The sequence below is a fragment of the Neofelis nebulosa genome, chromosome 9 (assembly GCF_028018385.1).
Source record: "Neofelis nebulosa isolate mNeoNeb1 chromosome 9, mNeoNeb1.pri, whole genome shotgun sequence".
Taxonomy (NCBI): Eukaryota; Metazoa; Chordata; class Mammalia; order Carnivora; family Felidae; genus Neofelis; species Neofelis nebulosa.
In genome coordinates, this window is record NC_080790.1 from 20984 (window position 1) to 47078 (window position 26095).

At 42.9% G+C, this 26095-nt stretch overlaps 1 protein-coding gene across 1 annotated transcript; it reads right to left on the reverse strand.

Moving 5' to 3' along the window:
* Positions 1-9119: 9119 nt before the first annotated feature.
* FAM110C (family with sequence similarity 110 member C) lies at positions 9120-16945 on the reverse strand. Its single transcript, XM_058682359.1, has 2 exons — positions 15790-16945; positions 9120-11841 (listed from the first exon to the last, which is right to left on the reverse strand). Exon 1 carries the CDS (start codon positions 16767-16769, stop codon positions 15822-15824), a length of 948 nt encoding a protein of 315 aa, XP_058538342.1. The 5' UTR covers positions 16770-16945; the 3' UTR covers positions 9120-11841; positions 15790-15821.
* Between the last annotated feature and the right edge of the window lie 9150 nt (positions 16946-26095).

A 26095-nucleotide genomic window follows, 5' to 3' on the forward strand; every position in this document is an offset into this window, starting at 1 on the left:
AGAACCCTTCAGGTACTTCCTGGTTCTAATACTCTGATTCACAGAGATAGTGTGTGAGAGAAAACTGCTTTCTGGTCATCCTGTGCATTTGACGAAAATAAATATTTCTCCAACTCTCTGTAGCATGAATATACAACAGAACTTTTACTTCTGTTGTAACTAGCCATCTCTCATTCCAGCATAAACATTTCCATATAGTACAAATGAGAGGGAAAATGCAAATGCAAATGAGCTGAGGAAAGGAATCTGGGAGTGTCTACACATTGTTAGTCAGGTTATTACAGACGGCCGGGGAGAACATCTTGAAACCGATGGCACCAACTGGCTGGATGAAGGTGGCAGCCATGGGCTTGTGTAACAGCCACTGCTTCACTCCAGAAAGGAACATGGCAGGGCCTCCATGGACAGCTGTGCTTCTCCTGTGTTCTGGTTCTGTCCTGCACACCCCCCGAGGGTCCTGCTCCTCCTATTTGCCACCTTGTCTCGGACACCTTCTTCTCTCCCAGGTTACCCAGCAGTGGTGACCAGAGTGTGTCTCTCCCACCTCCCTCCTTCCAGGCACTGCCTGTCTGCCTCTGAGCACAACTTGTCCCTGGTCCTCTGTATCCTGCATTCCCGGCCACTGCAGTCTGTTTTCCTTCTTTCCAAAATAACACCAAAACTAAAATCCAGCAACACAGTAAGAGTCTTTCTAAAAATACTCCAGTGGGCACTACCTTGTCAAACGTGATACTAGCAATCCTAACTATACTAAGCATCCCCCCCCCCCCACCTCAAGGATAAAAGGGAAACAAAACACCTGTTCTCTTGGCATTCTGCTAGCCTTCTGATGGCTCCTGCATCATCTTTGCTGGGTCCTCCTCCCCAGGTATGTCAGCACCACTATCCTGGAGTCCTGGGCCTGTGTCTTCTTCTCTCTCTGTCCCCTTGCTTACATCCTAACTATCCCCAGGCCTCTCTTACACAATCCAGACCCCTCCAGGTTCCTGCCAACTTGGCATTTCTTGGGTATCTTGCAGGCACATCAAACTTTCATGCTAAAGCAGGGCCTAAACTCCTTACCTCCCATCCATTCTCCATCCAACAGGTAGAGTGATCTTCTGGAAATATAAATGTAATTCAATGTCATCCAATTTCTTACAATTATAAATGGTTTCCCCACTACACTTAAGAAAAAAATCTGTACCCCTTACTGGGTCTGAAGACTATAGTGTGTAATAAGCTGACTCTCGCCTTTTTTGGGGAGTTGTGGGAGTCAGAATGTACCTGCAGTGCCTCATCTGGATGTATCTGGAGTCGTGGAAACTTGAGTACACTACGTTCTCCTACAAGTGGACCTTGAGAGTATATTTGGAGGTTCTGGCAGGGAAACACAGCCACTTACATGCCCTTGACCTGAGAGCAGGGAAGGTCGTCCACTTGAACCAAGCATGCAGTTCCAGGAGGGTTGCATGTGGAGGCTGAGGGAGGACGGGGACATTCGCCTAGCCAGCCAGATCAGCAGAATGAACCCTGGTGATCATGGGGTGACAGAAGTCGCAGCCAGATGATCCTAACTTCCTCTCCCTACTTTTCTGCACCCATCTTCTCCCCAATCTCCCTGTCACCCCCTGTGCTCTGGTCACAGTAGACTCTTCCACATTTCAGAGGATCAGATTCTTTCCATCACAGTATTTTCATGTATGCTGCTTCCTCTGTGTGGATCTCTTTACTCAACTATTTTCTTCCCTCTTTACCTTACTGGGAGAGGGGCCGCCAGCAGGAGGTATGTGGTCCAGGGAAGGCCATTTCATGACAGAAAAGACTTGGATGTGTTCCCAGCTGCCAAGACAGAGGTCAAGGTGCTGACAGTGGGTGGTAGGTGCACTGAAAACCCTGGAGGCAAGACACAGGGGGAGGCTGACCCTCAGAGAGCTGGGGCAAGGAAGTATGAATGAGCCTATTCCAATGATGCAAAGGTGAGTAAGACCATTCATTCAACCCTGCAATGTCACCTTTGGAAAGGAACAGGGACCCAGTGAGTTACACATTAACCCGTAACTAGTTCTCTGCAAATGTTACCCACAGTTTCTTTTAGACAATCCCCACTTCTGTTTTCTTATGAATAGTTACAGAATTTTGTGTCTCTAGACACTAAAGATAAGTTGTTTTTGTTCTGAAATGTAAAGTTTTCATTAAGTTACTGAAAGAGTTCTAAATCATTGATTCCAAGATGGTTCTGATGAGGAGGAAAATCAGTGAGAGGCTCACGGCAATGCCCTGGGAGTGGACGCAGGAGGCGTGGGTGGTAGTTACCACCTGTCACCAGGGATAACTATGGCCCCTCATCTGCAGCTGGGGGAGTGTACACAGGTGGTCTTGAAGGCCCTCCCATCCTGTCCTTTCCTCTGCGGCATTCTTTCTGCTCCTGAACATAAATCTGTGCTTTAGCCCTTTATCCCAGACATACAATAGAGACCAATCTGTGCAGGAAGAAGTCCCCTCTTAAGCATAATTAACATCTTCACTCCCTCACATCCCTGGAGAGTCTGAACCTAACCTTGACACCAGAATACATTCAACATAGCCATGAGGTCCAGCTAGAAGCCTGGGGGTGCACAGCTTACCAAGGTGGAGGGGGTGTTTTCCAAATAAGCCAGGGAGCCAGGTAATGGAAGATGACTTTGAAACCTTGTGACTAATTAGTAACAGTGTCTCTGAACAGTTTTTTTTTTTTTTATACACAAGTGTTATAATTTGCTGAAAGGCTTTTGGTCAGAAATGAAGGGATGTTGGAGTAGGGATAAACTTTCCATCTAACTATGAAGTTTTGGGTTTCAGACTGTAAGCCCTCACACAGTAACATGCATTTTATGATATTTATTTCTGAAGATTCAGGATATGAAAAATGAGTTATTATGAAGAGCTAGAAAAACAAAACAAACAAACAAAAAAAACAGATAAGCACCCTAGAATTTTGTTTGCAAAGACTGTTGGATGGAATCAGAGGACAGGAAGCAATAATTTGGCAAAATTCAGAAAGTCAGTCCCTTTTTCCTGAGTCTGTCTGAAAACAGCTATGACCATTTCCATATTACCTATGCCATAATCTAATGACATTTCAAATGAGACAATGGTGCATATGAAGACTATTATAAACATGCTCTGCAAATGTGAGGGGGTAATCTAGGCTTCAAATACCTCAGCATAGGTTTTCCTTCCACTAAGAGTGAATGAAGAGATATTTGTGTGTGTGACACATAAGCTACTGTGTGCAAATATGACCCGTCAAAGCAGTCAAGAGATCATGTTAAAATTGAACATGCATGTACACACACATGCATGCACGCACACACAAACACACACACACTGTGCACTCAACATACAACAGGTTTTATGCAAAAGGATGAATTTGAAAATTTAATTGGATCTCTCACTGGACTGGATAAAGTAATTGGTGGAGAATCTCTTGAGAAAGATATAGGAGTTTTCCAGAAAGCTTTAGGGAAACCTAACAGTCAAGACACAAAACAAATCTGCCTCCATTAAGCTCTTAAATGAGCCCTAGGGAGCATCTGACAATTCAGTGAAGCTAATAGATTATTTCTTACTCCTCCAACCACCCCAATTCAGGTATACTGCTAAATACCAGTGTGAGGTTGGACAGGTAATTCGACTCTTGATTTCCTCTACAAAACAGAAGCAATGTTAATACTTGCCCTGACTGCTTCAAAGATGTTTGTAAAGATCAAATGAGAAACTGGATATAAGAGAACCTTGTAAACTTTAAACTTCTAAGTAAGTATGAGATAGTGTTGCTTTGCCGCTAATACCATCAATGACTTCTAGATTTTTAAGTACATGGTCATCAAGTTCTGCAATCCTTCTCCAGAATTCCTGAGTGCCACTGTGGTGCTTTGTCCAGCTCAAAACAACAACAGGAAGTGTTTGTTTCCCTTCGTGTTTCCTATTTTGAAATTCTAGCCCACTCTCACTTTACCGAACCATGGTGGGGAAGGGACTTTCTAGACAGCACTGACTCTTCTGCTGAAAGCAATGTCTATCTAGGGAATGATAAAGCTGACCAGCAAACTCCACATTCTAGAGCCATGAAAGCTGGAGGTCTCCAAAAAAGAAAAAGTATGAACTGTCACAGAAGTGACAGCAGCTTGACAATATAAACTGGTTTACACGCACTTAAAAATTTTTTTTTTAACATTTATTTATTTTTGAGACAGAGAGAGATAGAGCATGAAGGGGGGAGGGTCAGAGAGAGAGGGAGACACAGAATCTGAAACAGGCTCCAGGCTCCGAGCCATCAGCCCAGAGCCTGACGCGGGGCTCGAACTCACATACCGCGAGATCGTGACCTGAGCCGAAGTCGGACGCTTAACCGACTGAGCCACCCAGGCGCCCCAGGTTTACACGCACTTTAGACAAATTAGTGAATGACAAATATATATTGCAATCTTGGGGGACTGATATGATTGGAATAATAGCAGCTACCATGATCGCACTGCCTATGGGCTAAATGCCGTTGGCTCTCCACGGTGGCTCTCCACCATCTGATCTTCACCTTCACCTTTTCACAGACAGGATATTTATCTGTTCCAAGCCCATCATTTCTGAAGCACACTGGCTGTGACTGCATGGCAACTCTGTGCCCCTAAGGCGCTTGGCTTCCATGAACTTCTATTTCAACAGGCACCCACTATACAGTATGTGCAGATACATTTTCATTAGAATGCATTCTTCCACAGAGAATCCTCTTTAGCTCTCTGACGGGTGTCCTGACACCATGGACCACTGCAGGTTTATGATGCAGACCACATGAATACATCTGGTGGCCAGAGTGGCCTTAGGTGAGCAATCCTGAGCAATGCTAGCAGAGGGGACAACAACTTCCTGTACCTTCAAGTCAGAGCTGTTAACTCAGGCCCAACCCAAGCCAGCAGGAACAGTGAGTCATTCTGCCTTCACCTGTCCTTGCATGGAGGGAGCATGACACTGGGCTCACTTGTACTTCTCTCTTGAAACAGAGTAACATTTGTATGACCTGGAAATATACTCAAGAGGCTGTAAGTAGATGTTTTGAATGTGCATATATTGGACTTTTACTACAGCTGAAAAAAAAAAAAAAACACCCAAAGATATACCAAACTTTCCAGTATTTCAGAGTAATTGAAAGGAGTCCTGCTTTTTACAACTGTGGTCATTTTCTATTTACCTAAAAGTCAGTGGTTAGCTTCTGAAATAATCACAGTTGTGCCAGACTTCTCTGCAGTGATCTAGAAGGTCTTGAACTTCTTATCCAGCCTCAGAATTCCCTGATATGCATGCACTTTGGATTCACAACTCTCTGAAGTGGGATTTACAAGGCAGCAAATAACCATCATACAGTTCATTCATCCAGGCCTCCATGCGGCCCCGTTCAGTGCTGGTCTGAGCTCTTCTGGCACAGCTGGTTTGTTTCCCCCCTGATTTTCTCCATAATCCTCTTTTTAAAACACACGTTATCTCATATAAAAGTATCAACATAAACTAAACCATGAGAGCATTTCCTGTGTGTGAATATTTGCATGCTGCTTTGGGGTGTGGGATGTGGGGCAGCATTTTCATCCCTGAGACAACCTTACCTCACCTGAGTCATTCAGCAGATGGTAATCTTAGGACATTCAAACAATGTGGGAGTGGCATCCTATATCAGAATCCTGCTTAGGTTTTGACCTGTTGAATCAGTCTATGCCTTTGAGAGATTATGAAATCCTTTAAACATTCTTATTGGCATTTACCTCTTAGAAACAGCCTGGTGCACACACATTAGAGCCAGGCAGATTTGAGTTCATATTCTCACTTCTCCAACCTATTAGTTCTTTGACCTGGGCAGGTACAAACCTTCTCCACACCTCAGCTACATCCCATGTAAAATGACGATCCTCACAGATCATCATGAGGGTTGAGTGGAGTAACCAGAGCAAAGCACTCAGTCCCATTCCTGCTGCTGAAGATGCCTGGGAAGTGCCAGCTTCCCTCCTGATCTGAGGTGGCAAGCTTCTTCCCAGAGTCAGGTGCAGGACTAAAACTGGACTCCATGCGTCCTATCAGAGAAACTTCTGGCCCTCTTCAGTCCTGACCATGTGATCTTCCCCACTAGGCAGAAAACACAATAAGCTGTCCTAATTTAGGGCAAGAGTGAAACCATGAAATCAAGATTTTCATGTGCTCTCACAGTAGTTTGACATCAATCTCCCCAGAGGAGGAATTAAGTAAAACAGGGTATTTGGCATCCAGATGTGGGTTAATCAAGGCTCCCTTTCTCTGGGTGTCCAAACTTCCCCACTTACTAGAGACTGAAAGTTTTCTCAGGACATGAACTCAGTTTTAACCCAGAAAGACGGGGAAACAGGGGCAGTGGGTCATCCTACCAACATTCTTCCACCTCAGGCAGGGCTCAGATGAGCCCTGGACAAATGAGGAGGGATCTACCTTCTAGGCCTAGGTGCACCAGGGAGGTAAGTGATCTTGGGTCTTGAATCCCCCAGGAAGCTGGGAGGGTGGAACCAAGTGATTCCTAGCATTACTTCCAGCCTTCAACGTCTGTGCTCCTGGCCAAGTGGTCTCTGCCCATCTCAGCAGAGGTCCACACGAACCATCTTTCTTTGGTTCCCCCCACACACCTACAAGGGAAACAGTATGAGAGCTCCTTGGGCACCTTGGACATGCCCCCTTTCTGAGCTGTGGATTCTGCAGTCCTGCCCTGCCACACAGTTTAGGAAGGAACACGGTCCTCAGGTGCTGATGTGTCAGCCTGGCTCCACCCAGTGTGCTGTTTACCTCCAACAGGGCTCCAGAGACAGCTTTGGAGACCACTCAGAAGAAACATTGCCACTTCTCCAGAACTGGCCTGTTCTGGTTCTCCATGTCTGAAAACTGGACTTCCTCTCAAAGCCACGGGAAGGCTTGCAGTCCCTTACCAACAACCTTCTGACTGGATATAAACCAAGCCCTTAGGTCCCATTTGTTATGTGTTCTGCTTTTTATTTAGTTTAGACATCAAAGTGTTAGGCTGCCAGGGTGAAGGGCCACCAGAGATTAAAATTAACCTCTCTGGGGTTGCCTGGGTGGTTCAGTGGGTTAAGCATCTGACTTCGGCTCGAGTCATGATCTCAGTTTGTGAGTTCAAGCCCCAAGTCAAGATCTGTGTTGATAGCTCAGAGCCTGGAGCCTCCTTCGAATTCTGTGTCTCTGCCCCTCCTCCTCTCATGCGCACACTCTTTCTCTCTCTCAAAAATAAAAATAAAAATAAAAAAAATTAAAAAAATAAAATAAAATAAACCTCCTCAGGAGGTGAAAATATTTGTCATTTACAATTTGCATGTTTGATTCTCTGCTGCTTGATTCTTTTAATACTATTTGGACTTTGAGATTTGTTTGTGGTTCAGATGGGCTGGCCACCAAATAGAAACCAAAAACCATATTGAAGTTCATAAATTAGAGCCACAGCACCACTCACTGTATCTATTTCCTTTCTTCCCTCCCTCCATCATCTCTCCTTCCCTTACTTCAGTGCCACCCATCTTTACCTATCATATATTTTATTGTCTATCCATCTACCTACCTATCATCTATCTAAGTATCATCTATCTATCTACCTACCTACCTATCATCTATCATCATCTATCCTTCTATCCATCCTTAGGGAATATCTGATCCCCTACTAGAATGTTCAGCCCATCATGGCAGGGAGCTTGGAGACTCCCCAGTGCCTCATACAGTATTTGGCTCCTCAGCAAATGCATGTGGGTAAATTCTGCCTGTTGCTATCAGAGGGTTGTCCTTGATCACCATCAATATTGCCCAGTAGCACAGCTGTTTCAATACCACCAGGTGTACAGTAAGACGTGGGGTTAATTGGCAACATGGTGTCCTGTTTTGGCACTTGTGACTAAGAGTCCTACTTAAGCTGAAAAACGACGATACCACAGGCCACACTGAAGCCAAGATCCAGGTCTTTCCATTTCTGTTCCTATGGTTCAGACTGTTGCTAAGGAAATGAATGTTCTATTTTGACCTAAAGACAAATAGTTATTAATGGTTTAATACATTCTCCCTTTCAGATAACCTTCTAATTTTACAACAGTTTTCAAGGAGATAACATGAAGGTGACAATTGTAGAATTTGGGGTATTGTAGCACAATTAATTAGGAAAGTATCATTGGGTAGGAACACATTTTCTGATGTGTCTGTATTTTCTCCCCATCAGCTGCTCCCAGATGCTTCCATGACCAGAATTATAAGTTCCTGGTTGAGAATTCAGTTTCCTCCTTTTCAATGTTTCCGCTCTGGAACATTTAAATATTATAAAAATCTATTTATTTTATTACTGAAAATACAAGCAAAGTTTAAACACCACTGTTCATCACTTCATTGCTTCTGTTTGGCTGAATTTTGAAAAAGGGTAACTGAGAGGTCAGAGCTCAAGTACACGTGCAGGAAGAAACAGACAGCTGCTCTGCACTGTTTCTAGACAGGACCTGAGAGAGCTTCCAAGGTGCCTGGGAGTTTTCAGTTGTCTTCATGGAAATGCAGAGTGGCTCATTTGTTCTCCAAAGAATGCCTGTCTTTGGATGCCAGCATGGGTATGGGCAAAAGCCACCGCAGGACTGAAAAAGAAGCCAGTCTGGCTCTTTCAGGGCAGCAATTCAGTGATCAAGCTGCCCTACCTGCCTCCCTCCTACCTCTCCAGTCTAAGCAGACGCTGGCAGCAAACTTGGTATTTGTAGAGGTTGCCTTCCCTAATGAGTTCACTAACGTGAAAGGTTACAAACTGTACTTTCTTTTTATCTTTGTGCCCATTTTCCAATATTGACATTAGCAAAACATGAGTGAAAATATGTTAAAGCAAAAGACTGATGAAACAATTAAAGAAAAACAACATGCTGAATATTCAGAACTGTTTATACTGCCTTCCACTTCCAGAGAGAGCCAGAGACTTCCACGCCATCTGACTTGCCTACAAGACTTCCTCATTTTTGCTGATAATCTCATATTAGGGGAAAACGGAGACACAAAAGACAGGAGTGATTACAATATGCACACTCTGGCTTCAGTGTCCTTACGCTGCACAGATTCATAAAGAGTAAGAAATGATAAAAAATATTTTATTTCTTTAATACAGAATACATAATATTGCACTCTAGTTGCAGGTAGTGTGTAGAAAAATATCTTTAAAAACCACCATAACAATCACCTGGGCCTGATGTTTTATGGTATCACCAACTGTAACCATGGCATTGAACTTTGAACCTACTGAAAAGGGCAATGTTTAATAAAGCCTTCTTTTTATGTCAGTGTCAGTGACCAGTAGTTTAAAAACCATATATGAGGAAACTTTACAGTTACATAAGTACCTTTCAGTCAGGGGCATTGTTAATCTATACCCGTATATTAGTGAAAAGGATACTGTCAAGCTATTTTCCTTGCTTTATCAATAATTATTTGTTTTCATTGTGTTTAATCATATTATTTTACATGTTATTCTTTCATGAACAAACGAAACTATTTTGCATTAGTAATTATTGTTATCCTTGTGAGAAGCAATTACAAGCTGTGCATTCAGACTGAGTTTCAAATTTGATTTTCTCAAAGTCTCCAGCAGACCGGGATAATTCAGGGTTAAGAAGGGACTTCTCCCCTCCACCCGCACACTTGGAACCTGACACTAAGGCATGAACCTGAATGGAAGAGACAGACCCTCAATGGCCCCTGTTGGAGCCTGGAGACACGCTGTTCCTCTTCTCCACTCCCACCTCCGAGATCTGCTTCTGAATTAGCTCAGGGCTGAATCCTTCCCAGTACCTCCACAGAAGCATAGATGCTTCTGGAAGATCTTGGTGCTTTTAAATACAACCAATTTGTTTATGTGAGTCTGGTGAGTCTGCGCCATTCTTATCTAAGGTAAATATGATTGAGGTTTCAGTTCATCCTATTCTGACAGAAGACAGGCACAGAACAGTTTTACTTGAAGCACTGACATGCACAATTAATGAAACATCTGCAAATAAGGGAGCTGAGCATATGTAAAGAGCCTTTTAAAAAAACCTCCTCTCATCTTTGACATTATCTTTTTAAACCACACTCCATTCAACAGCAAAGTAGCAGGCTTTTTAGAGGGACAGTTGAGAGAAAATTCTTAAAGCATGGAACTGTTGTCTTTAAATAGTCTACAATGAGAAAGATACATCCATGGGCCAAGAGAGCCTCCAAAAATGCATATGTGGGATTTATATGAAAACATATCACTACAGTACTGAGTACTTTATAGAGTAGTGAGTACTCTGCTTACACTCAGAAGTTGAATATTGAATGAAACAACATACACAAAAACAATACCAAGGAGAAAATGATTTAAAGCTGTACGATAAAAATTAAAACCATATGATATTAAGGAAAACTATTTGGAGACCAATAATGGTAAAAATAAATAGTAAGTAGCTCTAAGACAAACTCTCACAGTAAAAGTTACAAAATTAGAACACAATATTAAACAAGTACATGAACATATCAAAATGCATTGGTTTATAAAATGTTCTACCATTGAGAAGCCCATTTTTCTCCCCTCCATACTGTTCTCCATAACTTGTTCCTGAAGAGACAGATTTTGTTAAAACACAATAAGCTTCAAAAGAGTCAACTGGGTTACAAATTTTCTTTGGGTTGTCATCATTGATATAACATTTATCTCCAAAGCCTCTAAATATAAAATACATGCAGCCTGGGTGTCAGGAATGGGTTAGGGTCACAGTAATTCCCTACTGACAGCATTCTGATTCTGGAGTCTGCCAGCAGCCCAGAGCCTGCCCCTGGTCTCAAACACATCTCTTGCAGAGAAGGGTAAGCTGGTGCCATATCTGGGATGTGTGTGATCCATGAAGGTGGGAATTAGGCATATGGGCATGGTGTGTTCCACGTAATCCATGGCTCTCTGCTTTGGACAGTTGGGAACCAGAGCCCCGTGGAGGCATGCTCTACATGGTGCAAAGGAGGAAGGTTGCTGTGGATGTGAGGAGAGGAAAGGAAGTTCTCAATTCTCCTGCCAGCCATCAAAACCAGGGGTTTTAGTGGTATCAACTCTAACTTCTCTTTTAATGGCACGTCCACATGTCTGTAACCCAATAGGAGTGGCATCACTAAAATGACCTTGTAGTCCTCAACTTATTTTCAAAGTGCTTTTTGCAGATTAAGTGGCCGTGATGCTCATAAAATGGAGGTGTAAGTGTAAGTATGTGAGTGTGGGTTTGCTCTTGGTTAGCCACAGTGTTTAAGAAGAATGTACCTTCTCATGATCACAGAATTTTGATTTAATTGGTGCCAAACAGTCCAATCTGATTGAAGGCAGTAAATACTACAATATTCATGCTTGGTTTTCATACTCTTTGCCTTTTTTTCTTTTTAAAATCAATTTAGATATCATTAAAATTCACCATGGTACCTCTTTGGCAACAAGCAAGGCAAAAAGATGCCCCTGAAAATATTTCCAAGCAGTTTTCCCCTCCTCTGCTGCCCTCTGGAAGCAAGGATAGGTCTACCTCAAGCAAGAAAATATTTCCCAGAGCTTCAGCTGTGTCTTCACAGCTACAGCTCAGCGGATTTCCAAGTTCCAGGTTCCCTTCTTCTCCATAGCATTTCAAAGCTTCTGAATTAAGTAAGATTCTTCAATGGGATGCTTTACTCCTGAGAAAACAGCAATCACGTGGCCACCTGGGTGCACTGAACAAATCCTGTGGCAGTGAGGATGGACCTGGGTCCCCAGTCATCCATGACATACTTCAAGGAGCCCCCACAATCGGGAAGCCTTGCTTCCTGAGGAGTAAGGAAAAGGCAGTGAATCAACACCAGTCAGTCCAGGCAAAAGTTGTAAAGCCAAAATTATACTACAAAGTTGGGTCCCTTAGTCTTTGGTTTTGTTGTATCTTCAGTATTTTCAATTGTGAAAAGAAGTTGGTAGCCTTAGCAGAGGCAGCTATCATCTGGTTTCTGTGAGAACAAACAGTCATTCCCCTCAAGCCTTTTTATAGACTTTTCAAATTTCTGTTTGCCTCCAACTAGAAAAGTTATCTTTAATGTTGGTCAGGCCAGTGCTAATCATCACAGAGGTTGACAACAAACTGAAAAGAAGGCAGGCAGTCCAAATAAATACGTGAAGACTGGGAGATTTGCCCTTTTCACACACAAAGCTCTCTGAAAGGCCCAGGGGCTGGCCTGAAGACAGAAAGGGGTGGCCTTCTAGCTACTCAAGCCACTTGTTCACCTAAAACCCAGTCTCAGATGGTGACTGGAGAGCTTCCCAGGTCAAAAAAGAAAAGAGCAGAAAGGCTAGTCCCAGCTTGCTCTACCCCCAGGGCATCTTTGCAAAGGAGGACACACAGTTCTACCCTACCAGCTCTCAGTGGGCTTCTGCTGCTCCTTCTTGTATCTAAGAGAAGTGTGAGAACATCTGAGCTTTTTGCCTTGAAAATGAACAATGTTTATCCCTAATTAGCCCAAAGAACAGAGTGCCATTCTTTTACAGCAATACTGATATCAGTATCTTTTATATTCTATGAGAAAGACAGAAAACCAGAGAGACCTAACTCAGCAGCCCTACCATTGTGCTGACTTGAAGGACAGGAAGATGACTAAACACCAACAGATGAAAAGCAACGTTCATGAATTACACACTGGGAAACAATGCCCGAACTACCCATGTATAACTACTGCTCACAGATCCCCAGTGGGACTGCATGTAGATTCTGTAAGTTATTCTCCAGTTCTGATATTTTCAACTTTGAAAAGTAAGCATTTTTACTCTATTGGGTAACAAACTTATGAACTTCTTATTTAATTTGTGATGGGATATTTTTATTTTAATTTATCTCTATTTACCAAAGGACAAAGGCTACTATATAAAATATATTTGTTTTCCTTCTCATTTAGAAAGAACACCTTTGTTCATCTCAGATTTTCTGAATTTTTCATGAAATCCTAAAATGAATCCACATGGATTCCCACACAAATATCCTGATAAACTAGAGAAAAACTACAGCTTGCATTATTGCTTCCACAGCTTCCAGAAGTCAAGAAATTAGCATCAGACAAGTAAGCCTGTGAAGACCCTTTTTGTTCAAGCTGTCAGATGACTCTCGCAGAGGGGGATAGTGGCTGCCACACTCTGTGCTTTGGGTCCTGTCTCTCTCTGCTGGCTCTCCTCTGAAGAGACCAACATCTGGAGGTGCTGAGTTGAGGGGCTGCAGTCATGCACAGAATTTGCACAGTCCCAGTGAGTTGAACAAAGCCCAGGGGACTCACTTCCTCCAGGATCACCCAAGCAGCCAGACTTTGGGTCTCCTGCAATGAAGTTTCAAAGAATGCGAACTACGGTTTTAGGGGAGCAAATTTGTGAAGCATATCATTCAGTGCTGGTGATTGCCAGTGACATACAGAATGGCGGGCAGTCACTTGGTCACACCCATCTCCCTTCTCTGAGCAAAAGCAAACAGCTCAAAAGGAAGATGACAGTTTCCCACTTGAACCAGTAAGATTAAGGGAAAGGGAAAACCACTCCTCTCCTGCATGGAGTCACCCTGGCAGTTTCCTAAACCTTCTGTCACTTTTCCTCTTGCCTCAACTACTTTTCTTTGTCATAAAAGTGAATGTTTTCACAAGCTAATCCAGCTTCTTCCATTTTTCATAGGCTTAAACCTAAAAGGGGCTTCAAAAAGTCACTTCACAGATGGATTCCTAAACTCTCTTTCAAGGTCACTGCTTTGACATTGGAGATTGGGCGTGAGGGTGCATCTGGGTTGGGAGGGATAAGAATGGAGTCTGTTGGGGTGCCTGGGGGGCTCAGTCGGTTAAGCGTCCGATTTCGGCTCAGGTCACAATCTCACGGTTCGTGGGTTCGAGCCCTGCGTCAGGCTCTGTGCTGACAGCTGGGAGCCTGGAGCCTGGTTTGAATTCTGTGTCTCCCTCTCTCTCTGCCCCTCCCCTACTTGTGCTCTATCTCTCTCTGTCTCTCAAAAATGAATAAGTGTAAAAAAAATTAATTAAAAAAAACAGAATGGAGTGTGTTGATCTTTACTGTGTCAGGTTTTATTTTGTTTTGTTTGTGCATCATCTTGTTACCTCAGCACTATTTATACCCCCAATTCTACCTACTCTTTGTGTGCTGTGGCAAGCTGGAGGGAACTTATTTACACATTTACTTTTTACATACTCCAATAGATAATGGTTTTGTTTTCCTTTTCTAGGTTCCAACCATGAAACACAGATACACAGACTATTAACTATACAGAATCAAAAAAGTAGAGAGGTTGGAAATTATCTGCCTATCTGCCTTCCTTTTATGGACAACAGAAGGCTAAGGCGCAGGAGTAATTCTAGGGGAAGACACCTCCCAATTCCCCCATTTAGTGCTCTGTCCACTAACCATGTCCCTCTAGAACGAACCACGCCAGTCCCTACCACTCTCCTCCTCGACACCAACGTGTTCATGGCAGCTTCGCGGGAACGTATTCACCTCAGTTCCAGAAGATAATTTGTGAAAAATACAATGTGTTGTTCTTGCCATTTTTTAATTTAAATTCTCACTGTCTATATATTCAATCACATTCAATAAATTATGTGGAAAAACTTAAGTCACAATTCTTCTGAGTCCAATCTATTTCTCCTTGTTAATTTTCACATCTGTGCTAAGGCCATGTCTACTCAGGGAAGTTATGCCCTTCTTCAGTCCATAAACATGTCTTCTAGTGGCCTGCCCACCATTCCGAAGACTGACACTGTGTCTTCACTTAGTTTATATCAAGGGCAGACAAAAAACTTCCATCTCATGATTTAAAAAAAAAAAAAATCAATAGCAAGTTGTCATTGAAGGGTAAGAGAAAAAAATACAGTGCAATGTTTACATTCTTGGTTCTTAAAGAGAACCCTGAGAAGATACCTTCTCTTCTCCCTTCACTACCCCCAAAATGCCCTCACCACATGTGCCTGGAAGGAAGAGTAGGTGTCATAAGGATAAACATTCCTTAGTTCCTCAGTGAAAAATAACTTGAGAACAACCCTGTACTACTGGTGTCCAAGGGCAAGAAATTTATCTCCCGTATGATAAAAGGCAAATAAACTACATAATCACAGCTGTGTGGATTTCAAAGACACCCAGTTGTAACTGGGTCCAGTTCAACAAACTGATGCCCCTTCTTGTGAACTAAGACCCTCCTTAGAAAGTTCTCAAAACAAACAAAATTTAGCCAAAGGGAGACCTTGGCAGCTAACTGAATGCCAACCTGGTAAGATCCTGTAGAGTCCTCCCTCTCTGACACGCTCGACGAAGGCCTCCAGGACCATGCACACACAGAGCCTTTCTTTCTGCTGGAGGGGAGTTGGCAGTCCCACCCTGGGGTTGCAGGTGGACCAGTAAGCTCTGATGCAACCTCGGGGTGCCTGCAGTTCAATTCCCACAGACCCTAGCGCTCTCGGGCTGTTGTCAACACAGGAAATAATCGCTCTCTGACTGAGCATTTCATAACTCTAATTTCTCCTCTTATCAGAATTACCATTCCAGGGAGTCAGAAGCAAAACACTCAAAAGAAAGGGTGCTGCAGGGGACCTGGGTTGGTGGCTCTTCCGCTCTTCAGCGGCAGTCCCTTGGAGGCACGAACCTCCGTGTCTCAGTATCTAGGGTCCCGTGCAGCGCTAGAGAACTGGCTCCACCCAACTCGGCCAACCCCACCAACCCTTACAGACACCCCTCCGGGCTTTACGGTTGCACACCTGGGGTCCAAGTCTCCCCAGAGCGCGAGCTGTCACGCCGGGCCCTGCAGCCCCTGGCCGGGCGCCTCCCGGGCTTTCTTACAGGTGTACAGCCACTTGATGATGCGGGCGTTCCTGTCGACAACCGACGTGGTACTGGGCAGCTGCTCGCTCAGCTCCTCCTCCTGTAGCCCCTCTTCGTCGCCGCTGTGCCGGGAGAAGCCGCTGTCTGAGGTGGCGACGCTCACGCTTCGAACCTTGAGGGTGACGCGGTCCGACCCCGCCGAGAAGTTCTCCCTCCCGAGCGCCTCCACCACCTCGGGCTCCAGGCCGCAGAACTGGAAGAAGGTGTCAAATTCCGCCAAGGACGCGGAGCAGCGGGAGCTGAGGTCCGACTGCGAGCGCTGCAGCCCCCCGCGCCTGCCCCGGGGCGCAGCCCGGACTCTGCTGGGCGTCCCAGAGGGCGCGGGGGACGCCGGGGGCGAGGGAACGCCGGGGGCCGCGGAGGCCGCCGTGGAGCCGGGCTCGGGCTGGACAGCCCCCTCGGGCCCGGCCCTGACCTCCCCTCCCACGCGGGTCGTCTCCGGAGGCAGCGGCGTCTTGTCCCTGCCCGGCCCCTGGAAGAGCTTCCTCACCAGGCCCCCCATGGAGCTGTGGGCGCCCTGTCCCCGGACGAAGTCGCATTTCTGCCGGTAGATGACCAGCGAGTCAGGCCTCAGAGGCTTCCGCGCAATGGCCCTGCGCGCCACGGCACCGGGGACGCGGGCCGGGGGCCGAGGGTCGCCCGCAGGCCCTTCGCTCGTCCTGGTACTGCTTCCCTCGGGAGCAGGGCCCGGGCCGCCTCCGGGCGGGCCCCGTACGTACTTGGCACGGTCTGCCGCCAGCCTTTCCACCGCGCTCCTGCGTGCGGGCACCGCCGCGTCCCGCGCCCGGGGGGCCTCGGGGACCCCGGTCCGCCTCCGCTCATTCTGGGACGCGTCCGAGGCTGGCAGGGCACGCATCCTCCGGACTCTGCTGGTGCTCGGCGCCCCGCGGACACCCCTCCGCCTGCGGCTCCCGGGCGTCTCGGGCCAACTCCTAAGTCCGCGCCGGGCGGAGAATGGCGCCCAACTACCAGCCTGCCCAGGTCCAGGGTCTGAACTAACCCGAGTCCACACCTGTGGGCGAGCGACGCCGGCCCCGCCCCCAGGCTCCGCTCCGCCCCGCCAGCCCCCACCTCCTCCCCACCCGGCAGCTCGGTTTGCAGCTCCGCCCCTTGCCGGGCCCCGCCCCTCACCTCGCCCCGGCCCCGCCCCTCACTTCCCTCCGGACCCCGCCCCTCACCTCCCGCCGGGCCCCGCCCCTCACTGACCTCTGGAGCCCTCCCTTCACCTCCCGCCGGCCCCGCCCCTCTCCCCCCGCTGGGTAGGCATGCCGGGTCTTCAGCAGCACCTCGCCCTGCACAGCCAATCACCGGAGGGCTGCGGGGCTGACTGCGTCTGGTGGGCTGCGCACCTAGAAGAGACTGTAGGGTGCGGGAAAGTCCAGGCTGTCTCCCAGGGCGGAGGAGCCGGGAGCAACCGAGTTTGTTCAGCCCCAGATATCAGCAGCCTCCTCCCTGCCAAGGCTGCCTTAGGTCACCGCTGGCTGCTGCCATTTCTGGCGTGGGGGGAAGGCAGAGGGACCAGGCTGCCCCCACTCCTGGGCAGGTGTCCTACATCCTTTGAATTCTTAAAGTGACCTCTGCGTGTTTCGAAACAACTTTGCTTAATTTTCTAAGCTCTACTCCTGAGCACGTACTTTTATCAGAAAGGAGACGGATATGAAAAGAAAGAAGACGAATCGCAGGACAGGGTTAGTGTATGTGTTAGATAAAAAGAATGTGGACGCACAGCAGGGACCTGAATCGAGACCAGACTTGGTCACTGGCCTGCCATGGGTCGAACCCCGGTGGCCAGACCACCGGGTGCGGAGACTCGGGAAAATAGCAGGCTGGTGGCAGAGGCAAGGCTCCAAGGAGTTGGAAAAAAACCTGACAAAGTACCAAATAACTGCTGTTTTTACCGTAATCGAGGCAACGGGGAAACTGGTCACCAGGGCAGGGATCCGGTTAGGAATGCTAAAAGTGTAAGAGGAAATAGTTCCAAAAGTTGGACAAAGGACAAGAAATATCAGCTGGACGAGTGAAATGTCCACGTTATCTCCTATGTTAAAGCCACCTCCAAGATACGCTGACCTTTCGAAGTTGAGGATGAGTGTAACGCAGCAGCCCGTGAATGGCGGACAGGAGGGTTCTTAAGGTCTGGGGCAGATTTTGTTTCACCTCTTGAGTGCCAGTGGACACCAAAAGGGGCTGGTAATGGGTCAGCAATTGCAGCACCGACTGACCACCATGCCCTGATGATTGGAGAACTGCAGCTGGGTTGTGCCAAATGGGTCCATAGACCTTAAATCCCTGTGAGGCTAAATCCCATAGTCAGGGATAGAAGCCCAACAAGAAATCAGGTCTCCTGAGAAACAGACTAACTAGATAGTATCCTGGGAAAATGTTATACTCGTGGGAAAAGAAGACTGATGATATACTAGGTAAGGGGGGGGTGGGGAGGGATAGACTAAGAGAGAGGCTTGGAGAGGGCAGGTGCTGTGTTGGACACATTGTGACTACAGTGTGATACTCCTGCTTGGTGGAAAGAGCTGGTGCCAGCCCCAAATCCAGCCTTTTGTCTGCTTAGGCAGCATGGTCTCTTGTCACTCAGAGGGAAAACAAAAAAACAAAACAAAACAAAACAAAAACCCCTGTGTTTAATTGCTTAGTCCAAAGTGACTACCTTGTCTAATTTGAGGCTATAAGGTTGGTCCTCTCGGGCCCTCTGGTTCCGCATCTGTAAATCAGAACTCATTATATCCACTTTGCTAGGGCTTTTGTTAAGTCAATGAGATTATGTACATAAAGAGCTTGCCACTATGTCTGGTACAGAGCAAATTTTCACCAAATGTTAAATTTATTATTTTGGTGATGATGGTTATAAGTTAGTCAGTGTTTATCAAGTTTTAAATACAGTTAGTAAATTCACATATGAGTACTGAACCTATTAAGAATAAAAGTAAAATTACTATAAATAAAGTTTTATTTAAGACATTGCTATGGGACAAAACTAATTACATTTTTATGCATAATTCTCCACTTATTAAACAGATAATTTATTGGGAAAATAGAATTGGAATAGTAAGATAATAAGAAGAAAATTGTCTAAATAAAGTGTCATTGTTGCTCAACTGGTAGCTTAAACTTGAAGCCTAACTTCCTTCCTGGTATCACCTCACTTGATCTTAGCCAAAAGGCCGAGAAGCAATTGTTGGTACCACCTCAAAAGACTTGGTCACAGAAGGAAAAAGTGCTTACAGACCCAATGATCTACAAACTCTACCACTGGAAATTTATCCCAAGGAACATAGAAGAGATGCACACACAGTATGTGGATTTTAATTGCAGAGAAATAGTTGAAGTCAACCTACATTCAACACCAGGAGGAAGGTAATGTGTGACACTCCCATGCGGTAGTATTGTGGAACCATTTACAATCGTACTTCTACAGGATATTTTATGGAGTAGGCAATTAGCATGATATATGTGATTTTTTAAATATTACAAATATAGTAGCAGTCTTAGATAAATTTCTAGAAACGAAGCCTCCTGACACTACGTCAGGAAGAAATGGAATATCTGAATAGATCTATAACTAGTAAAGAGATTGAATCAATAATCAAACATCTCCCGAAAAAGAAAAGTCCTGGACCTGATGATTTCATTGATCAAATATTTAAAGAACTAATACCAATCCTTCTTAGCTTTTTCCCAAAAATTGAAGATGAGGGAACACTTCTTAACTCACTCTATAAGGCCTGATTACCATGATACCAAAGCCAGACAAAGACACTGCAAGAATGCTACAGATCAATATCCCTATGAACATCAATGCAAAATCCTCAACAAAATACTAGTGAACAGAATTCAACACGATATTGAAAACAGTATACACATAACCAAGTGGAATTTATTCTTGGAATGCAAGGATGGTTTAACATATGAAATTCCATCAAAATAATGTGCCACATCCACAGAATGAAGGGAAAAAACACATGATCATCTCAATTGATGCAGAAAAAGCATTTGACAAAAGTCAATACACTTTCATGATAAAAACACTCAATAAACTAGGAATAGAAGGAAACTATCTCAACATAATAAAAGCCGTTTGTGAAAAACCCACAATGAATATCATATTCAATGATGAGAGATTGATTTTTTTTTTCTCTAAGACCAGTAACAAGTCAGGGATTCTTGCTTTTACTATTTCTATTCATCATAGTACTGGAGGTTCTACCAGAGCAATTAGGCGAGAAAAAGAGATCAAAAACATCCAAACTGCAAAAGAAGTAAAATTTTCTCTGTTTGCAGATGATATGATCTTATACACAGGAAACCATAAAAATTACACACACACACACACACACACACAGAGAGAGAGAGAGAGAGAGAATGAAAGGTTCAATTCAGCAAAGTAGTAAGATAGAAAGTCAATAGATAAAAAATCAAGTTCATTTTTATACACTAACAATAAACAATCTGAGAAGAAAATTACAAAAACAATTGTATTTATAATATCATCAAAAAATCAAAATACTTCAGAATTGAACAAGGAGGTTAAAGTCTTGTACGATGAAAACTACATTCCATGAAGAAATGAAAAACTACATTAATAAATGGAAACATATATCATGGAATAGAAAACAATTTTGTTGGGGGAGCCCGGATGGCTCAGTCAGTTAAGCATCCAATTCTTAATCTCTGCTCAGGTCATGATCTCACACTTTGTGAGTTCCCACATCAGGTTCTGTGATGATGGTGCAGAGTCTGCTTTGGATTCTGTCTCTCCTTCTCCCTAGCCCTCCCCCACTTGTTCTTTCTCTCTCTCTCCAAAAAAAAAATAATATAAAATAATAATAATAAATAAATGTAAATAAATAAAAAGAGTAACTAAAAATAACCCCAATATTGTTAAAACGTCGATGCTACACAAAGCAATCTACAGATTCAATGTAATTCCTATCAAAGTTCCAATAACATTTTTTCAGAAATAGAAAAGCCAATCCTAAAATTCATATGTAATCTCAAGAGACTTCAAATAGCCAAATCTTGATAAAGAAGAATAAAACTGGAGGACTCACACATCTGATTTCAAGAGTATGGTATTGCCATGAAAACCAATGGAATAGAATAGACAGCCCAAAAATACACTCTGATATATATAGTCCAATGATATCAACAAGGGGGCCAAGACCATTTAATGAGGGAGAGTAAAGGGTTTTCAACAATGGTGCTGGGAAAACTTGATATCCACATGCAAAAGAATGAAGTTGAACTTTTACCTAACTTCACATACACAAATTAACTCAAAATGGATCAAGAAACCTACATGTAAACCGGAAACAATAAAACTCTTAGAAAAAAACATAAACAAAATCTTCATGACATTAGATTTAGCAATGATTTCTTGCATTTGATGCCAAAGCCATAGGTAACGAAAGGAAAATAAGGAAATTGACTTCATAAAAATTTAAAAATTTTATGCATCAAAAGACACTATCAACAAGAGTAAAACAGCAACCCATAGAATGACATAAAATATTTGCCAACCATATATCAAATAAGGGACTAATATCCAGAATATATAGAGAAATCCTACAACTCAATAATACGCGTGCGCGCGCGCACACACACACACACACACACACACACAAACAGAAGAAAACAAAAAACCAATTCAAAAGTGGGAAAAGGACTTGAATTCACATTTCTCCAGGAAAGATTATAAAAATGGCCAATAAACACATGAAAAGATGCTCAATGTCAGAAATCATTATGTAAATGCAAATATCACCCCACAGCCATTAGTATGGCTAATATTTTAAAAAAGGAAGAAAACAACGAGTACTGATGAGGAATTGGAGAAATGGGGATCCCTGTGCACTTGTGGTGGGAATGTAAAATGTTATCATACTATGGAAAACAGCATGGTGGGTCACCAAAAAAATTAAAATAGAATTACTTTATGATCCAGCAATTCCACTTCTGGTTATATACCCAACACATTGAAAGCAAGGTCTCAGACAGACGTTTGTACACCCATGTTCATAGCAGCCTTATTCACAATAGCTAAAGTATGGAAGCACCCACGTTATCTATCAATGGATGAATGGGTAAACAACATATAGTATATCCATACAATGGAATATTGTTCAGCCTTAAAAGGAAGAAAGTTCTATAACATGCTGCAACATGAATGGACCTTCACATTATGCTAAGTGAAATAAGCCAGTCACAAAAAGACAAACACCATATGATTCCACTTATATGAAGTACTTAGGGTAGTCAAAATTATAAAGACAGAAAGTATAATAGTGGTTTCCAGAAGCTAGGAAAAGGGGAGAATGGGGAGTTACTGTTTAACAGGGACAGAGTTTCTGTTTTACGAGATGAAAAGTTATGGGGATGGCTGGTGGTGATGGAGCACAACAACGTGAATGTATTTAATACCACTGAACTATAATGTTATGACTAAAGATTTTAAAGCAAAATACTATTTATGAACACATTCATTTACAAATAACCACAATTGCTCTGAAACATATTAGTCAATTATCTTCAGATTGAATACACAAATAGAAAAACCATCGATGTGCTCATTCACCTTTCCTGTGACAATAGACTCTAGCTATAACATATGTTCACATAATGGTTTTAAAGCATTTGTTTGATTAAAATAACACCGTAGCAATGAATTTCTTAATAGAAGGTTACATATCTTTTTAAAGTTTATTATTTGAATCAGTTTTGGTAATATGTACTCCTTGCTCAGTTAATGAGCTAAGAAGAACATGGAGATTACACGTGGAGCTTATCAGTCATTTAAAACTGCAAAATAATAGTAATCCAAAGCATTTTGATTCCCATCGATTTTATGCAACATTTATCGCCCATTGACAGTAAATTCCTAAAAGTCCTATGGAGAATATTCTTTAATTTGAAATTAAAGTAAAAAAAATAAATAAATGAAATACTTTATAAATGCATGTGGAGAGCAGTAATGTGGCTAATGCTTTATAATACATGATGGTCCAGATAAAAATTAAGGGAATCATCTGCTGTTTTTAATATGTGTACATACACATGCATGTGTGAATGTGTGTATAAAATGAGCTGTGTGTTTAACATATACATATATATGGCTCGGGGACGCCTGGGTGGCTCAATCTGTTAAACTTCAGCCACTTCAGCCCAGGTCATGATCTTGGGGTTTGTGAGTGAGTTCAAGCCCTGCATTGGGCTCTCTGCTGCCAACACAGCCCACTTCAAATCTCTGTCTCCCTCTATCTCTGCCCATTTCCTGCTCATGCTCTCTCTCTCAAAAATAAATAAACATTAATATATTTTTCAATGGAAAGAACTTTGGAGTTAAAATTATGAAGCTTAGATCTGAATCCTGGGTATTTCCACACATAACTGAATGAAGGTGTTCACATCAGTTAAACTGAGTCTCAGATTCCTCACCACTAAAATGGGATAATAATATCTCCTTCCCTCTTTTATTTGAATTTTATAAAATTCAAATTAAGTAGCATCTATAGAAAGGACTTTGGAAAATAGAGAGTGTTCTTTGAACCTAAGCTTCTGTTGTAGAACACTTAGCTAAATTTTGTGCATAGATTAACCCAAATTGCTTAATAATCTTGAATGACTAAATAAATAAATCTTTTAAACATATTATTGGTACAGTAATAAGGTTCTGTTAAAGATGTCCATAAGTCACTCTCTGAATGTCTACAGGTGCTCCTATGCCCATTCATCCCCTCCTAATTAAATTTGTTTTCTTCAATATATGAGTAATTAGGAGATATGCACACTTATTTATCATGGCATTTTGTTCTCTGTTATGATTAATTATTGAAGCTCCCTGACATATAACACCTAACTTAAAAATCATTACATGATCCAGCCGGCGCCTGGATGATTCATTTGGCTAAGCACCCGACTTAGGCTCAGGTCATGATCTCGTGGTTTCTGAGTTCCAGCCCCACATCGGGGCTGCTGTCAGCCTGTCAGCGCAGAGCCTGTTTTGGATCCTCTGTCCCCCTCTCTCTGCCCCTCCCCCGCTTGTGCTCCCCCTCCAAAAACTAAACAAATATTAAAAAAAATCATTAGCTTATTCTATTCTGAGACTAAGTTAGGAGGATAGGAAAAGCACACCCTTCCAGCTGTAGTGAAGCATTTTCCCTACACACAAATTACTGGACATCATATTACTTAATAATGGCTACAGTGCTATTACTAGCAAAGTAGCTGAAACTATTCTGTCAACATCAAGTGACGGTTACTACAATAGTTCTATTTGGACACTATTTCAGCTACTTTATGAGCTGAATAATGGTTGTGATGGATTATCCATTAAATTACCGTTTATAACATTTTTATGTTATAATTTTATTTTATTACAATGAAAAGGTATATTTGGGGTTCTTTTAAATTTATTTACAAATGGACTTTGGAAACATATCCATTTGTAATATGCCTATTGCTCTTGATTGTATCTTTTATAGCAAATGCATCGCATTTAACTACATATAACATAGTAATATTTTAAAACATTAACAAGAGCTTTTTCAGTATTTCCTTTTCCCACTAGGAGCATCTAAGTTGTTCTCTGCTCAATACTTCAGAAGAAGGAGATGACATGAGAGAGAAAGAGAGAGAGAGAGAGAGAGAGAGAGAGAGAGAGATTCAGCAACATATTTCCTGGCATTCAGGAATAAGCAGCTTAGCCTTGGATAAAGGAGTGATTTTGGAGGAAGTGGAATGAGCTCAGTTCAAAAACAACAAAGCTGATTTAGGGTGGCAAATGATGTATTAAAAGCCACTTTCCCTGGTTCCTTCCTACCTCCAGACTAGATTCAGAGAAAGAATCAAATCATGCCATTTGCAGCAACATGAATGGACCTGGAAGATATTATGCTAAGTGAAATAAGTCAGTCAGAGAAAGACAGATATCATATGTTTTCACTCATAGGTGGAACTTGAGAAACTTAACCAACGACCACAGGGGAAGCGAAGGGAAAAATAGTTACAAACAGAGAGGGAAGGAGGCAAACCATGAAAGACTATTAAGCACAGAGAACAAACTGAGGGGTGGATGGGGTGTGGGGAGGGGGGAAAATGGGGGATGGGCATTGAGGAGGGCACTTGTTGGGAGGAGCACTGGGTGTGGTGTGTAAGCGACGAGCCACGGGAATCTATCCCCAAAACCAAGAGCTCGCTTTACACACTATATGTTAGCCAACTTGACAATAAATTATGGTTTAAAAAAAGAAAAAAAAAGAATTATTAGAACAAACAAGACACTTTAGCAATATTGTTGGACATAAGATCAACATATAAAAATCAAACAGTACTCATACATGATATACAACAACCAACTTGAAAATATAGTAGAGAAAAATATTCAAGAGATAAAACTAAAAAAATCCAAGGTATATAGCTTAGTATATTCCAAGGAATCTGGTGAAGTAGCTCAAAAATACACAAAACCTGGATGTGGAATACTACAAAATATGTTTAAGGATATAAATGAAGATCTAAATGAACAAAGACACAACTTGCTCATAGATGGATGGACAACAATATGAAAATGTAGATTATCTTTTTTTCATAGAACTTGGCAATTCAAAAAATCATTTGCAAGAATAAAGGTCCAATGCACTATCTAGCATGGTAGCCACTAGCCACATGTACCTACTAAGCCCTTGAAGTGTGGCTAGTCTGAATTAAGATGCAGCAAAAATATTATATTTTATATTAAGAAAATGATATTTTGTGTATTTTGGATTAAATAAAATATATCTTTATTTTTTTAATTTTTTTAATGTTCATTATTTTTGACAGAGAGAGAGAGAGAGAGAGAGACAGTGTGAGCAGGGGAGGGGCAGAAAGAGAGGGAGACACAGAATCCGAAGCAGGCTCCGGGCTCCGAGCTGTCAGCACAGAGCCTGATGCGGGGCTCGAACTCGTGAACCACGAGATCATGACCTGAGCTGAAGTCGGTCGCTCAACGGACTGAGCCACCCAGGCGCCCCTAAATAAAATATATCTTTAAAGTTTTAAAAAAGAGTCAAGGCCCCAAAATAGAATTTTTAAAAATTGAAACAAGGAGGACAGGATTTTTACTAACAGATATTTAAGACTTGTTACAAAATTACTTACTCTATTATTATTGATAGAGTATGACATTGTTGC